At 42.0% G+C, this 18,078-nt stretch overlaps 1 protein-coding gene across 1 annotated transcript in view; it reads left to right on the top strand.

The window, feature by feature from the left end:
• The window catches only part of SDK1 (sidekick cell adhesion molecule 1), a 655,892-nt gene that overhangs the window by 607,491 nt on the left and 30,323 nt on the right, over nt 1-18,078 (top strand). The window contains exons 37-40 of the mRNA XM_074965177.1: nt 8,582-8,697; nt 10,054-10,240; nt 11,724-11,861; nt 17,109-17,270. Coding sequence (XP_074821278.1) covers nt 8,582-8,697; nt 10,054-10,240; nt 11,724-11,861; nt 17,109-17,270 — 603 coding nt within the window. The remainder of the gene's footprint in view (nt 1-8,581; nt 8,698-10,053; nt 10,241-11,723; nt 11,862-17,108; nt 17,271-18,078) is intronic.

Below are 18,078 nucleotides of genomic sequence, written 5' to 3'. Positions count from 1 at the left end.
GACGGAGGAGGGAGGCTTGAAACATTTGCAGCTGCTGGAGGAAAAAAAGGGAGTGAAGTATTTTAAAAGATACATTTTACAGAACAATGGCTATACTCTTTCACGATGAACACTATTCACGTTACATAGCACATGCGATTTTGGTACAAGGTCGCATTTTGCATCTTATGTTGAGTGCCTGCGGCTCTGGTGCTAGAGATCACACATGTAGTGCCGGGCAACAGAATTTGGCTTGCATGCAACCATGGTAAGCCATAGTCTTTCAGCTTCTGCAACCTTCATAACAGCAGTGCTCTCCTCTCCCATACCAAGCAAAGCACGTTGAGTTGGCCATTTAGTGCTGTGGTTTTCCTGTTAACGTGCAGCAGCAGAAACCAAACTAACCCCCCACCCATCCAATTCTCTGGGATGATCGCTTTACCCCTTCCCCCACCACGTGGCTGGTATCAGGGAAGATCCCTGCTAGCCAAATGCGAACAGCTCAGCGCCAATGCCCACCCCGCACCGTGTGGCTAACTGTGGGGAGGATTTCTTTTCAGCCACAGGCAAACAGCCCAATAGGAACGGCCACCTCTGAATGTCCCCTTAATTAAATTCCCCTATTTCAACCAGGTTACCATCAACGATATTACTCTCCTGAGGATAACACAGAGAGATAAAGAACGGATATTGCTTGAATGCCAGCAAACACTGGGACCATACGCTGCCAGACTTTGTCATGCAATGATACCAGATTACTTGCTACTAGCATGGCGTGGTAAAGTGTCCTACCATGGAGGACGGAATAAGGCTGCTTTCCCCAGAAACCTTCTGCAAAGGCTTTTAGAGTACCTCCAGGAGAGCTTCATGGAGATGTCCCTAGAGGATTTCTGCTCCATCCCCAGACACGTTAACAGACTTTCCAGTAGCTGTACTGGCCACGAATGCATCCCAAGTCCTCAGGGCTACTTAATCATTAAAAAACGCTTGCTTTTATAACATGTATTATATTTTAAAAGGTACACTCACCAGAGGTCCCTTCTCCGGCTTTGTTGGGTTGGGAGGTATTTCAGTCAGGGTGATAAAAAGATCCTGGCTGTCGGGGAGAACGGTGTGCTGTGTGCTCTCCTCAAGCTTGTCCTCCTCCTCCTCATCTTCCCCATCTGCAAAATCCTCAGGCATGGCGGAGAGTACCCCATCATCGGAGTCCACGGACAGGGGTGGAGTAATGGTGGCGGGCCCCCCTAGAATGGTATGCAGCTCAGCGTAGAAGCAGCATGTCTGGGGCTCTGTCCCGGATCATTCGTTTGATTCTTTGGTTTTCTGGTACGCTTGTCTGAGCTCCTTAAGTTTCACACGGCACTGTGTTGCGTCCCTGCTGTAGCCTCTGTCCCTCATGGCCTCGGAGATTTTTTTTTGCATTTCGTCTTTTGGAACGTAGTTCTGATAGCACGGATTCCTCTTCCCATACAGCGATCAGATCCATTACCTCCTGTTCGGTCCATGCTGAAGCTCTTTTTCGATTCTGGGACTGCATGGTCACCTGTGCTGATAACCATGCACAGGTAGTCATCAGCAAAGGTGACCATGCAGAGCTCATCATTCGCCTGGCCAAACAGGAAATGAGATTCAAAAGTTCCCGGGGCTTTTCCTGTACACCTAGTCAGTGCATCCAAATTCAGAGTGCTGTCCAGAGTGGTCACAATGGTGCACTGTGGGATAGCTCCCGGAGGCCAATATTTTCGAATTGCGTCCACACTAACCCTAATTCGAAACGGTGCTGTTGATTTCAGTGCTAATCCCCTTGTTGGGGAGGAGTACAGAAATCGGTTTTAAGAGCCCTTTATGTCAAAAAAAATGGCTTTGTTGTGTGGATGGGTGCAGGGTTAATTCGATTTAATGCTGCTAAATCTGACATAAACTCATAGTGTAGACCAAGGCTCATTTATACAAGTTTCACACTGATTTAACTCCATTGACTTTAATGCGGTTAATCCTAATTTACATTGATGCAATTGAGAGCAGATTTTGGCCTTTGGGTTTAACCCTGTCTATTCATTTGTAGATACCTAATGTTTGTAAGACTGTTATTGTTCCTCCCAAGCTTTTGAAGCGAAAAACTGATACCCAAATAAGAAAATAGTGTACAATTTAGGTCAAATGACCCTATACTTGTTAATTGTATTATTTTTGAGAATTCAAGGATATAATATATATGTACTCTGTGTGTATGCATGTCTATATTATTACACATATAAAATTAATATGGAACTTGTGTACTTAGAGGGACATCGCCACATAATTTAGTCCCAAAATATGAATTACCTGAAAATGGCTAGAATTGAGTGGAGAACATCCTCTAGATTCTGAACATCTGTTTCTAAAAGATCCCATTCTGTCAGTGAAAAACTGCTTCATCTCTGGCTGTTTCTATAACATGAACTAACTAATCATCCTAGTTACACAGCTATGGTGATAGCGTCAGTGTTGCTGGAGGAGATGCAATAAATAGTATGGCATACCACACCTTCATTCCACAAAGGTGCCAGCTTTGATTGCCCAGTTCAAAAATTTTCCAAGAACCATCTTGGCGCTGTCTCCCATGCTGCCCCTTGTGCATGGGAGGAGGTACTGCAACATTTGAAAAGCTGTCTCTTTGTCCTCCTTTAATTTATTTCCTTAAAACCTTCCTCTGTTGTAATGCCTGCAAAAACTCCACAATAATTAGGCAGCTGGTTTGCTGTGACCACTGCTTGTCATGCTGATCTCGATCATGTCTTAGCTTCCTTGTGCTCTTGCCCCTTCGTCTAAGTTTTTATTAATCCACCTGTTCTCTACAGTCTTATACTGTAAAACCTTTAGGAAAGTGGATATCTTTTTATTATATGTTTGTACAATTTGTAACACAATGGGATCCTGACTTCTTGATGTTAGCATAATACAACTAATGATTAGAGGGGAGTTAAAGCAGCCAGGTTAATTTCAAGCTCTTGTTGAAGAATAGAAAAATATAAATAATGCTCACTAGATAAAAAAGGATCAGATGTGTTAGCAAAATAGAAACACAGAATTGTTTGAAACTTGTGGAATCAAAGAGAATCATGCTAAATAGCATGCTGCAGTCCATCTTTGTTTCATTGCATCCCTCCCCTCAACTTTCAACTGAGTGTTATCTGTTTAAAAAGCAAGCTCCTGAGGGCAAGGATTTTGTCCTATACTTGTCTTTAAATTGCCTTGTATAATATTGACATTATATAAACAATAATAAAATAAGTAGAGAGAAAATTCTCAGCTACCCACAAATATCACAGACACAACAGTAGCAGCAGAGTGCATTTCATAAAGAAAGTTATTATGTTTAAACAATAAATCACAAGGATTTGTAGCCTATGGAGTGCTACAAAGCATCATAGCAACTGTCACTAAGAAAAGAAATGAAAGGCCAACTGCAACATCATATTGGTGAGAAGTTCCACGTGCCACACAGCCTTGAGAGCCTCTACACTAACAAGAAGTAATGCTGGGCTACATATGCAACAATGTTTTGTTGTGTTGGGTTTTTTTGGTAATTCTCCCATCATTCAAGTAGATTGTAAAGCCAGAAGGGACCCACTGTGATCACATATCTAGTCTGACATCCTGTATAACACAGGCCATAGGGATTCTCTGAATTAATTGCTGTTTGAACTCATGCATAGCTTTTAGAAAAACATCCAATCGTCTTTTAAAAATTGCCACTGATGGAGACTCTACCACAACCCTGGGTAAATTGCTCCAATGACTAATTGCTTTCATTGTTTAAAAAAAAAAGTGCTCCCCATCTCCAGTCTTAATTTGTCTGACTTTAACTTCCCATCACTGGATCTTGTTGTACCTTCATCTACTAGATAGAAGAGATTATCAAATTGTTGTTCCCCTTGTAGGCACTTTAAACTGTGATCAAGTCACCCCTTAATCTTCTCTTTGGTAAGCTAAATAGTGAGACTCAAGGAGCTCAATCAGTGCAAGGCATGTTTTCCAATCCTATAATCATTCTCATGACTCTTCTCTGAACACTGTGCAATTTGTCAACCTCCTTCTTGAATGGTGGACACCAGAACTGGACATGGTATTCCAGTAGCATTCACACTAGTGATAAATACAGAGGTAACATGACCTCCCTACTTCTAGTCAATAGTCTCCTGTTTATTTGTCCAAGGATCATATTAGACCTTTTGGCCACAGTGTCACACTGGAAGCTCATGCTGAGCTAATTATCCGCCATGACCTTCAAGTCTTTTTCAGGTTTCAGATTGGCGGCCGTGTTAGTCTGTATCCGCAAAAAGAAAAGGAGGACTTATGGCACCTTAGAGACTAACAAATTTATTTGAGCATAAGCTTTCGTGAGCTACAGCTCACTTCATCGGATGCATCCACTGAATGCATCCGATGAAGTGAGCTGTAGCTCATGAAAGCTTATGCTCAAATAAATTTGTTAGTCTCTAAGGTGCCACAAGTACTCCTTTTCTTTTTAAGTCTTTTTCAGAGTCACTTCTTCCGAGGATGGAGTCCCCCATCCTGTAAGTACAGCCTACATTCCTGGTTCCTAGATGTATAGCTTTACATTTGGCCATATTAAAGCACATATTGTTTGCTTGCTTCCAGTTTACCAAATGATCCAGATTTCTCTGGATCAGTGACCTGTCCTATTCATTATTTACTGCTCCCCTAATTTTTGTGTCATTTGCAAACTTTATCAGTCATGATTTAATGTTTTCTGCCAGGCTATTGATAAAAATGTTAAATAGCATAGAGTCAAAAACTGATCCCCATGAGACACTACTAGAAACACACCTGCTCGATGATTCCTCATTTACAGTTACATTTTGAGACCTGTCAGTTAGCCACTTTTTAATCCACTTATTGTGTGCCATGTTAATTTTATATCTGTCTATTTTTTTATCAAAATATAATGCAGTACCAAGTCATATGCCTTAGAGGAGTCTAAGTATATTGCATCAACAGTGTTACCTTTATCGACTAAACTTGTAATCTCATCAAAAAAGATATCAAATTAGTTTGACAGAACCTATTTTTCATAAATCCCTGTTGATTGGCGTTAATTATATTACCCACCCACCTTCATTCATTGAGTCCTGTATTAGGTATTCAGCTATTGATGTCAGGCTGACCAGTCTATTTACCGAGCTTGTCCTATTTACCCTTTTAAGCACTGGCACAGCATTAGCTTTCTTCTAGTCATCTGGAGCTTCCCCAGTGTTCCAACAATTACTGAAAATCAGTGTTAATGGCCCAGTGCAACTCCACCAGTGCTAACAATACAGGGAACTCTCTTGTAGCCTGGCCACGGCATATTTTAACCACCATGTTATGTAAAGGTGATTGGCACTTGCAGCTCCCATTGACTTTGCTGTGGGACAAAAATTAGGCCACTTGCATTTTAGGTGTCCAAATACAAATGTAGGTGTCAAACTTTAGGCACCCATGTTAGTAAATTTTGGCTCCAGCTTTCATCTTTTTGTGTCTCCATGTGGTATTGTTGATTTGCTGTCCTTGTGCCATTCTATTAGCATCATACCAATTCATAATTAGTATTATTACTGAATTAATTATTATACAATCTGCTCATTCAACTCCTTACCCTGTCTCTGTGTTGCTGAGTGAGCTTTTAAAGACAGCAGCCTCAAAGGTAAACTGAAATCCTATTACAAAAATAAGTGCTTGCAAAAAGCTACATGAGATCCCAAAAAAGAATACATGTGCAGACTTAGAAATGACAACTAAATACATTTTTCAAAGGAATTGAAATGCTTTTTACCAGCCAAGAGCTGAGTTCAGGCCCTCAGGGTTCTGTGTCTCTCCTGATAAAGTTGATAATGTCACTAACAGCTACACCAATGTCAGGGATGCAGTTCCCACTCTGCTTTATGTTTTAGTGAGGCCAGCAGCTATGAAAAACTGAATTCCTAGATGGTGAAAGGCCTTTCAGCTCACCTTTAAAATGTGTTTGCTTGTACTGGTAAAGTCTGCCCATGCGTTCAGTGAAGGTTTTGGGGTCTCAAACAGGAGTGATTTTAGGGACGTGTTTCATTCTTTTTAAAATATTTCACTTTGCCCCTAATGTAATGTGCTGTCTGCAGAGCATCAGGCATGCACAGCACTATTCTGCTGTCCCTGTTTATTTCAACAGGAAATCTGTGCATGTAGGGAGAGTGAAGCATCTGAGTTTGAAAGTTCGATAGCGAGACAGACTCATATGGCACCAAACCAAACATAATTTGCATGTCATCAGGATTCTGGGGTTATAAATAGGAGCGTCGGGGTGGAATGATCACTGGCATTTTTAAACATTGTGTTGTCTAGACATGCTCTGAAAAGAGTTACATGACACGGTTAAAATGGCAGGAGCCTGTGTACGCTAGCTCTCCGACTGTTGTTTGCAGCATAGGAGCTGCAACTGGTTCTAGCCCAGCACTGGGATTTTGAAGAAGAATGCTAGTGTAGATGTGGCCTCAAAGTACAATCTCTCTGTCAGTACAATACATCCAGTTGTGTCACTATGTAGGACAAAAGTAGATGGTAAAGCAGATCTGTTTTTCTCTGTGGTTATGCATATTTCTGTTTTCCCCAATATGTCGTCATCGCCAGATCTCAAAGATGTATTTGCAGGTTTCTATTGTATAATACGCTCAGTTGTGTGCTCTGATGTGTGCTATAAAGCCCTCCACATCTGAGAGTTTCAGAACTAAGGTAGCAACGTGAAGTTGCACTGAACATAACCATCAGGTGAGCTTGCTGCTATGTTCACATCACCAGTGAAATCTGGAAGAGGGGTTGGATTGCAGAGCAGCAATTAGATGAGTTCACTTGACTAAACAAGCCCAGCTTGTGTTTTATTTATAGCCATTCTCACCTCCTGCATTTGACATATCCAACTAAAAAAAACACTAAAAAATAATAATAAGCAAACAGTTTTAACTGAGCACCAGGATAATGACCCTGCTCAATTTTGCCTTTCACATTTTAATTGTACAACAATAATTTTGCAATAGGGTTGCCGATGGCAAACAGGCAAAAGACATTAACTTTATTTATGTTTTGGATTATTAATGTGGCTGTTAAAATTCCTCCAGTTAGTTTTGATTGAATTGTTTTTGTGGCTTTTTTGTGCGATTCTGTCGTTTAATGGAGCGGTAAATAAGAATTTCTGATAATGAGCCCAAGCATCTGTCACAACAACCTGGCGCTGGTTATTAACATTTCCATTAACGGCAGGGTGGGCAGTGATAATATAGAAACCACACAGTTAGAACAAAATAAATAGTTGGTGTCAGGCTGAGTGGGTGTTAATTACTATTTTATTTTATAACCCTGGAAGGCAGGCGGGTATAGGGAGAGTCTGACTTATGAAGGTCATTCTTTCTAAAGAAAGAGCTCTCTAGAGGAACAGATAACCAGGGCTATCTTACTCGGGTGGTGAATATTTTATCACTTCTATTTACAATCTATAAATGGGCAGGAAGCTCAGACACTGTGGGCAAAGGCTGCAGTACCATCTGCACATGCACAAGGAGAAGGTAGGAGTGGTATTGTTTTATGCTCTGCCCTCTCCTTCCCATTTTGGGAGCTCAAACAGGACATGTTTAGACATCTTTTCTGTAACCAGAACATGCTGTTTGTTAAGAGCTGCTGTAGGCTAAGACAGAGGATCTAGGAAACAGACCATCCCCACCCGTCACTTGGGAAGAAGTTTCACTTGCACTGAGCTGGATCACAGCAAAGGGAAAAGATTGTGTGACCCAGGTGCGCACAAAGAGGAGAGATTAGTTTTCTGGTATGGTGCAGTACACAGGAGGAGAAATGGCAAGCATGTGAATAAATTACACATTCAGCCAGAAAGAGACACAATTCCAGTCTGTGTTTATATTTTAAGATACAATGAAATCAAAACTAAAAAGTATCAAAATCCATTTACTGTACAGAAAATGTTACTTTCAGTAGTTTGTTTCTAAAGTGTTCTGGAGATAATTTTAAAGATGCTAGTCTTTTAAAGATGCACTCCTCTTGCTTTTTGTGTTTGCAGCCCCAGTTGTGTGAGCCTCATGGCAGCAAACTGCAATAGCATAAACAGGACATTATGGTGACTCTTGCTAAGGAGAAAGGTTGGGGAAACCTGAGCTACTTCTCTATATGTTTATCTTCACCAATTGGCCATTCAGAAAGGCAAAGTCACCGTCAAACATTTGCCTTTGAAGCTTAGATGAACGCCAATAAGGAGATTTTTCTCTGCCATTTTCTTCTTAAAGAACTGCCTGGTGGACTGAGTGTGCTCAGCTGGTCTGTATGAGACAGAGAACACAGCCACCTCCAAGAGGCCCAAGTGATTCTCATTCCACACGCACTGCAAGTGTTTATCTGAGACTTCTCTGTGGTGTTAGATGGATTTAAAGCTGATTCTGTTTCTTAGCTCACTTGTGGCATAAACAAAGAGACTAACCTGGTTACTCCATAAATGGAAAAGTACAACTTGGATATCAGTTTAGTTCTGCTTGTCACTATTAATTCTCCTTATTTCCTTCTCTTACTGTCTCTCTCTCTCTAGCACCAGCAATGGCCCCACAGAACATCCAAGTAAATGCTCTTACTGCGAGCCAGCTAGAGATCACCTGGGACCCACCTCCTGTCGACAGCCAAAATGGGAACATACAAGGCTACAAGGCAATAACTTTTTCCTACTGCTTTCATTATCTCACTTGGCTTCAGAATTACCTTTGCTGCACGAGGCAGACTAAAGCAATACTCAGGCTACAGTAATGAACATGGCATTATGTCCCAAAACCAGAGGGAGAGAGAATGAGGCAGAGACAAAGAGAAGGGGGTACTACTATTCAATGGAAATTCAGTGCATACAGAGAGTTGGGGAGCTCAGTGTAGGCAGGGAACATGTCTGCTCCAAATACCAAAGGCACAAGAAAAGTGGGGGTGGGAACTGACAGCTGTTATGAGACATCAGGAAATCTATAACTTTCTCCGAGCTGTAAGAATGAGCCATGTCAGATTTCAGAGAGTTTATTTCATGTCCTTAACTTTTTAACAAAATTAAACAGTAGTATTTATTGCACTTGGTTTGCAGAAACACAAGGCACGTTGCAGAACCATCTTGTTTTGTCTCTCCAGATGGGAGAGGACCCTTTGCGAGTGGAAGTGGGCAAGACTACAAACGCTGGAGGTTGGCTTGAGTTCAGTGTCTGGCTCTGCCTTTCTCCATGTATCTAGGTCTGCAAGTGAAGGAAAGCCGAGCCAGTGAGAGAGAATAATCTGGCATTACTTCTTGGCCATAGCAAGCAATGTTATATATCAATTTATACATTTTCTCTCTTGTATGTGTATAGATAGTTCTAATAGCTTAGCTTGTCGAGCGTAGGTAGACTCTTGGCTCGGCCCTGACTTTATGCCCTGGCCTGTTGTATAGTTGTCACTGCTAGGCCTATCCACAAGCCGTGCTACCAATGGCTCTGGAGGTAGCCTATTGGAATCATCATCTCTGGAGTTTAAATTGTATGGCTGCAGGATAAGTATGGGAGAAAAGGGGAATCGGGGGGAAGTACCTACATGAAAGCTAAAGAGAGAGCCTTTTTCAGAGGAGGTGGATCTGTGTCTGGGACTAAGGACTTTCTTGTGTAGTTTGTAGCCATACCAGAATGCCAGCACTAATGGGCAACTCACACCTGAGAATGGTTTGGTACCTGGCCACTTATTCCTGTGTTCTGGAAGGTCTTATTTAATGTCATTAGGCCATGTCACATTGTCTGTACACTATTTTTAAAAGGCCTTTCTCAGGAAACTCTTTTTGAACCCAAGGGGAGTTTTCCTCAGTAAAAATAAAATAAGGCCTTCAGGATTGGGCAAAGAGTGAATAATACTATTATACCCTATAACTGAATGGTCCAAAGCTAAAACTGCCAACGTCTTACTGGTCATGGGGAAACAAGAGTACCTGTTTTACAGCCTGCATCGCAATGAGACTGTAATCTGAGTGCAGGATTGACTTCAACATCTCTCTGTTCTTAACAGATTTATTACTGGGAGATGGACATCCAGAATGACACTGAGAAAGTGAAGGTCCTTTTCCTCCCAGAGACAACAGTTCGGCTGAAAAATCTGACCAGCCACACCAAATACATGGTCTGCATATCTGCCTTCAATGCCGCAGGGGATGGACCAAGAAGCAGCCCCAGGCAGGGCAGGACTCACCAGGCTGGTATGAGATTATTTTTCTTTTCCAAACCACAGTTTAACCTGTTTAGAGATAATGATCATATAACTGTTCATCTGTGTGTCTAAGGAAACAAAATACAGAGCTATAGGATGGTTGTGTTTTAGATCTGATCATTGGGTAAATTATTATATCGTATTGTTATTATGGTTAGGCAAACAATTTGGATCGAATCAGAGTCAACCCTTTGGGAAGGGATTTCAGAATTGATGCTGCAATATGAAGTAGAACAGGCTGGGATAGCAATAGAATCTCTGTCACAAACTGGTCCAACAAAAGGCTATGGACCTGATTCTGATCTTACCACTGGAGTAAATTAGGAGTAACTTAGTTGTAGTAAGTGGAGATACACTGATAAAACCATGCGAGAGAAGAGTCATGCTCTTTTTGTTTTTTATTGGGCCTCTGGCATTATGTACAACTACAGTAAGTAATATCTGTGCTGGAGATGCTGATCCCAGAGGGACACGTATTCTATCGATGTTCCGTAGTCATTAGGTTCTGTGAGGGAGTGTGCACCAACAGCAGACTCCCTCTTATTGTCTTTCTGCCTCTGAACCCTCACTTTTTTATCACTGGGGAAGACTATACAATGCCCTCTGGTTCTCTTTGGGTCACATTACTAGCCAAGAAACTGATATTCCGCAATGGGAGTCTACATCCCCATCTGAAACTGAAGATTGTTGCACAGGATTGAGAATGAAATTCACCCCAGTGCAGAGAGCACACACAAGGCACCGTGCACCATTTAAACCCTCAGGGCCAGGCTGGCCTCTCTCCACCATGCAGTGGCAAAGGGCTGCAGCAAGCAGCACACAGTAACAGTCCCTGTGCTCTGGGATAACAGAAAATGCCATCCGTGTGCACAAGATTTGCAGGCCAACAACTCCATATCAGAAGTTTGGCTGCTTAGTCAAACTGAGACCCCCAACATGAAAGCATGTGAACGCTGATGCATGCACGTAAGCTGGGGATTTGCATGCACACATACAAACAGTATACTTGAGTACAGACCTGACCAGCACATGAACTTTGGGTATCTTGTGTGTTCAATTCACATACAGCCACTTAACCACTTGGACCAGAAGCCCTAAACTTTTGATGTTTTTCCCTGACTCATTTTTATGTCTTCCAATCCCAAAAAGGTTGTAGAAAAGGCATTCTCACCATCCTGGTGATGCAGTCATTTGGAAATGAAGCTCTCTGCTGTTCTCTTGTGTCATTCCTTCTACATCTTTGTCATTTCCTCTTCCTAGCCTGTTTAATTTCAGTTTTGCAATTTAGTGTCTGTTGATTTTAGAACACTTTTTATATTTCCAATCAATTACAGGAAGACCTGATGCTGTCGATAAATCCTGTTCTCATCTTATTTCCTTTAGATTCACACTGGGTAATATATACCGTTTCATAATACTTATATCAGAATAAATATTCCTGCTGCAGTTCAGTGTGTTTGTAATCCTTTCAGCTCCCAGCGCTCCTAGCTTCTTGGCATTCTCAGAAATCACTTGCACGACACTCAATGTGTCTTGGGGAGAGCCGACGGCAGCAAATGGAATCCTGCAGGGTTATCGAGTGGTGTATGAGCCCTTGGCACCAGTCCAGGGTAAGTAAGCCCCAAAGAACCTATATATTCGGGCTAGGGAAAAAAGCACCATCCTGTCTTTTATCTCTGTCCAGCTTGCCATTCTTCTCCATCCAAGCTCTACATGTAGCTGTCACAATTTAGGAAAAGTGTGGGTACTCTTTATGAAATCTTTGTGAAATTATGAACTCTGTGTATGTATCTTTACTAAGCTGCAAAATCCATTTTGAATGGAGGGCTAGTTGCCTCTCTGTGGTCTTTTTAGGTATGTCTACACTGCGCATTAAGCCCAGGCTCTGACTCCAGTTTGAGCCCAAGCACCCCTTTCATCCATGCACAAATCAATCTGACTCGGGTCAGCGAGCACTGAGGACCCTGATCCCAGGGCCTTGCTAGGAGGGTGGGTCACAGCCCAAGTCCCTCTGGCACTCGGGTCTAGAGCCTGTCATTTTGCAGCTCAAACTGCAGACCTGAATCAGAACACCTGCATAGTGTAGAAATCATGTGATAGCACGGCTGTGAGACCTGAGTTCGGTGACTGTAAGCCCAGGTTTACATTGCAGTGCAGATGCTTGAGCACGGACTTGGAATCACTGAGTTCACTTACTATTTTTATTATTTTATTGCAAGTATTATTTTGGTATAGATTTGTGTACTTCTCCTGCTATTAAAGGAAGAGTAATGCTGTGTTTGGGTCCTGTGCAAAGTCTGTCTGTTTTGTATACTACACCTGATTGTGTGCCCCTGAGAGAGTTAAACTGGAACCCAGAAGGCTCATACCTTTGGTGAGATTCAGGGAGAAGGTGTGTTTAAGCTGGGGGGGAGCTGTGAGGCCTGCTCTGGTTCCAGGGACTGGGCAGTGGATCGCATGGTCTAAACTCTCAGGAGTGGGTGTTTGATAGAGAATAGGCACCCTGAGAGTATGCCTGGGGACACCAAGACAGAGACAGTGTTCAGAGCTCTGTTCAGACTCCAGAGACTGAACACACATGGGATCCAGCAGCTGTGTCCCCTCACAGCAGTCTGGTGAGTGGCCAAGACGGGGTGCCAGCCTGGAGCTTTGACAGTAGCCATGTGGACGTGGGTGGTTGGGGCAAATGTGGGTGTTCCTGCTTTGCTAAAACTGCTCTGTAAACTATATAACTGTGGGATACAGCTTTTTTCCATCCTCTCTCATTTCCCTGCAAAGATGTATTCAGCGTGTTCTTGAGTGGCTTGAAAAGCCATTACGCTGCCATTGTTACTCTCTGTGGCAGAATAGGAAACTCAACATATTCGTGTCCTGATTGTCTCCCTGTGCTTCATCCCAACACTGCAGCCTGGGCCTTGCCACAGAATACCCCTCACTGAGTCCCATTTGTGTTGCTGCTGGTGAACTATATCATTTGTATCATAAAACAAGGGTCGTATTGGCATCGTGTGTTAGCTTTCAGTGGCACTTTAGAAGAGGAGAATGGCAGTGGTAGAGATTTCATTGTATCTGTGTGTTTATACTGAGTTTTCAAATTGCATTTTTAACCCAGCACTAGATATAATCCCACCTGACGACAGTATGACAGTCACAAATGCATTATTAATTTGCCAGAAGATCGGCAGAGAAGGAATTGGCAATCTCTCTGAAAACAAATGTAAAATCATTCTAAAGATGATTTACAGAAGATTAAAATGTTTAGGGAGGGAGTTATTAATATTTTTTATATTCCTGATACATTTCCAGTAGTTCAATAGGATGTGTAGCTTTGGCAGAGTGATAGCGGGTCGAGTAATTTCAACCATTGCCAATCCATTTTAAACTTCTTTCAGAAGCAAGAAGGGTATCAATCACTAGCATTTGTTTCTGCTGTAAGGAATAAAGTATTTCTTTATAGCTGACTTTCCATGTCTTGTGCATGGGGAAAGTCATACTCAGAAATGAAAGCAGGAGAATAAAAGCACCTTCACCCTTTGTAGAGTTTTAGCATGAAGAGCTAGTGCAGAACGGATGCATAATTCTGACCAGGAAATGTGGACAGGGCATAAAGGACATTCAGATACCTTGGAGTTCTCCTGCTTCTTATTCTCTCATACATAAAACTTAAAGGGAATCCATCTTTTATGTGGAAATATTAGTGTTTCAAGTACTCTTGTCCAGTACTGAAATAGTTCTTTCATGAAAGCAGTTGGGCTTTCTCAGCAGTCAATCAAATCTCATGCTTCAGCGTATAATCTGATTGCTTGTAGGGTCAGGAAGGAATTTCCCCCTTCCCTGCCCAACATCTACAGATTTGCACAGTTGGCAGCTGCATTACTTGTGAAGGGATTGCCTTCTTCTGAAGCATCAGATTCTGGCTTCTGCTGGAGACAGGATATCAGACTAGATGGATTACTGATATGGCAAAAACGGTGTGTCTGATCAGTTGCTGGTGATGGATGTCAGGGTAAAGGGATATTATGCAGCTGCCATTACTGTGTACAGTGGAGGAGCACAAATTGATGAACCTTCATGAAAAATATACCTGCTAAAAATTTCTGGAGCTACCCAAGTACTTAACCAGTTCAGAGGCCCTTGAATGGGCAATTCACAGAGTTCAGAGTTGCCCTCAGGATTCCAGCAACATGGGACAGGTAAAGTCCAAGCTAAAAGCACCACCTAAAAAGTGGTCATCAGGGACCCAATTCATGTGCAGCTGGATGCTGGAGAGAACAGAAGGAGCTGCAAGAGGACTGCAGCCTCAAATGCCCCTTGATCCATCAGAACCCATTCCTTGTAGATGTGTTGTCCCCCTTTCGCTCACAGTTGGCCAAGAAAGAAAAGTTCATGCTCCGGTGTTGGAGATCCAATTGCTGAAAATAAAAAGAAATGTGTGATGTGTGTGTCTGGGTACTGTGTTTCACAGTATGTCTGTGAAAATACTCTCTGGATTATCCTGAACTTTTGTTTCAGTATTTGTTGTCTTCCCTTTTAACTAGTTGGCATGGATGGCAATTACAATGTAGGGGGGACAAGGAAAAATGAGACTCCAGGAACACCCTCTCATCTCCATATTTGATAGCAATAAATCATTTTCCCTTCCTCTGTTCTACTTCTCAGATCCCTCTCTCTCCTTGTGCATCTAGTTTAACCCACTCACCCTTATCTTCACCATTTTCTGCTCTTCCCTACCATGTCTGTTTGTGCTGTCTTCCCCTTCTCTGGCTGCCCCACTTGTACCCTGAATGCTACCAAATCCTCCTCCCTAAATCTGTCTTCTTTGTCTCCTCTTCCAACTCATGATTTTGTGCCTTTTCTCGTAGGACTTGGAACAACCTCTCTCTTACTGTGCTCTAAGCACCATTTAAAACCTTCTTCCTAAAGTCTCTTCTCTAGTGCTGTCTTCTCCACATCATTCATATTTAGACGTACAATTTTATGTTTTACCAATAACTGACAACAAAACTACCCTGGAGCCTTTTTTCACAGTTTAAGGGTGGGAGGGGTGGAAAAGCTTGTTTGAAATTTCAGAGGTTCTTGCTTTTCAGTGTTTTGCCAGATTATGTCTCCACATTTGTCACTGAGAAATTAAATAATATACCTAGATGTAGAGGGAGAAGTTTTGCAGCTTAGAGCTTTTTCTCTTTTAAATAAGAAAGGATTCTTTGAATAGGAAGTTGTAATTGGGATGAAATTTTGATCAAAAACCCTTTGGAAAACATTTTTTAATTTAACTAGTACAACTGCATCTTGAAAATGGATGATAATTTGCATAAACTTTACATCAAAAACTGGAAATTCTATTCATAATGTATTTCCCTGAATACTGCAAAACTAGTACACTCCTCCTGACAGAGCAACCTTTCTTATTTGTCTGGAAAGGGCTACATACATTTATTTCACTGGCAAATATTAAAAGAACGTTGTCAACTCAGATTAGCCCCAAAATTTTGTAAAACAACTTGTACAAAACTTAAGAAATGTTTCCATGTAATTATATTAGAATATTCCAGTGAAAACAGTTGTTTTCAAATAATCACGCCTCTGCAGTTTTGCAACGTACATAGGGCATCATTGAGAACCTGAATGTGAAACTGACTCTAAATGTTAGTGAAAGAAACTAAATTGATTTTCATTGTTCTATGAGAGAGGAATGCACGTGAAAGAAAGTGCTGCATAAAGAGTGAAAAGTAAATTGAATCCTTTAAATTCTTGCAGGCTTAATCCAAAGAGATGACAGTAACATAGTTAAAGTAATGTGTGTGTGTGTATAGAATATAGGGTAAGGCTCTACAAATCACAGCACAGAAATCGCAGCGCTGGAGAATGTGCCACTGAAGTAATTTTAAGTCACATTTGCGCCCTCTTGATCCTGGGCTCCTCCAGGAGCGGGAGAGTCCCTCAGTGCAACTCCGACAATCTTGAGGATCTGTCTCAGCTATGACAACCTCCTGGGGCTGCCCTGTGGACCGTAGTGCTGCCCAGAATCTCTTCAGTGCTGCATGCTACAGCGCCACCCCTGACACATCATTCCCATACCCAGTCTTGCCCCTGGGGATCCACCCCTTATGCCATGGCTTGTGAGGAGGTCCTTGGAAGACAGCCTTAGGTTTCTACCCCACTGTGCCTCTACTGAGGGAATTCTTCCCAGACCAAGCCATGACTTTTAGGGTCCCTTTATGCTACTCCAGCCCTTTTTCCCCGGCCTAAAGAGGCCTGAACAGGGGGGAGGATCTCACTGTCCCGTTAAATAATAATGCAGCTGATGAGATTCACCACTGCAGTGCACTTTCTGTGGTCATTTACTTCAGTGTAAAACACTACTGAGTCATGGTAACTGTTTATACCTATGGTGCACTCACTTCACACTGGTGTAAATGAAAGTACAAGGTGCAGGGCAAAGATGAATCTGGCACAGTATTTTTTTGCTTGGACTAGTGTTGCAAGGTACATGGCAAAGAGACACCACACGGAAAAGCTCTGGCTTAGGAAGACCTATGCCGCTTGCAATCCCCTTCATTTACCTCCTCCTTTTTTCCCAGCGTAATTAGTGAGGTTGCATATAGTCTCATGGTAATTTCCCAGTTGTGTTGTAAGGTTTTTTTCTTGTCAGCACCCACTTATCAAGCTTAAACTCTAATTACACTTATCTGTGCTGAAAATTGGCTATTATCACTATTTAAACTCCCACTAATTGTAAGAAATACTTTCTTAGCAAACTGTGAGATAATTTCACTTATCTAGACATGATAAGCTCTGCTCAATTGCTTTTTTGCATTGAGACTCTCTCTTATTTTTCATCTCGATGGCTACTCCAGGGGTGAGTAAGGTGGTGACTGTGGACATAAAAGGAAATTGGCAGCGTTGGTTAAAGGTCCGAGATCTCACCAAGGGGGTGACCTACCTATTCAGAGTGCAAGCCAGAACCATCACCTATGGACCTGAGCTACAAGCCAACATCACAGCTGGGCCAGCAGAGGGTAAGTGCAACCTTAGCAACATGCAACAGACCAGAGCCAATTATATTAATTCAATCCAACAGCAGAGAGTAATACAGTGTATGCGCAAATACATTTCCAGTCCGAGGAAGAATTGAGTCACAAGGGCTCTAGGCATGATTTAGTGGGTTCATAACATTCCATGAAAAACGTTTTTCCTTTTTTATGAAATCCAGAAAGACTGACTGCAAAAACCTGTGCAAATAAACTGAAAGACAAACCGACTAGCTAAGGGAATTCAAAGGTGTGCCTTGACAGCATGGTCCTGATTCTGATTGCACTGATCACACTCCTGATTCAGACCTGAATTAACCCAACATAAATCAGTGGTGTTTCCTGGGTGTAAAACTGATGAGAGTTCAGAAACATTCCCTTGTGTCTTTATGCTTTGGCTTACACACATGAATGTATTAGCCATATGCAAAGAGTGAGGAACAGCAGGCTTAACTTCAGACTCCCTGACTTGTTGGTTTGTGCACCAAGATGTTTTGTTGTTAAACAGATGATTCATTTTAATCATTATGTTTACAGCAAGAAAAATTAGTCTTACAATGATCTCTGCCTGACTGGTAGTCCTTAAAGCATCTGTGCAGTATTCATGCACGATTCTATTTTGTGTCTCCCTGCCCTCTTAATCAAACAGAAGCTACCCTCCACCTCTCTCATTGCACCCCTCCCTTGTGATCTCATCTTTTGAAGGTGCTATATGATCATAAATAGCTCTCCTATAATGTTTGTGCAACAGTTATAATGTTCTTGAAATACCTTCTGCACCATGTGAGTGCGATGG

This window comes from Natator depressus, chromosome 10, assembly GCF_965152275.1.
Source record: "Natator depressus isolate rNatDep1 chromosome 10, rNatDep2.hap1, whole genome shotgun sequence".
In the NCBI taxonomy this organism is placed as follows: Eukaryota; Metazoa; Chordata; order Testudines; family Cheloniidae; genus Natator; species Natator depressus.
This window is presented reverse-complemented; position numbering and strand designations above follow the sequence as displayed.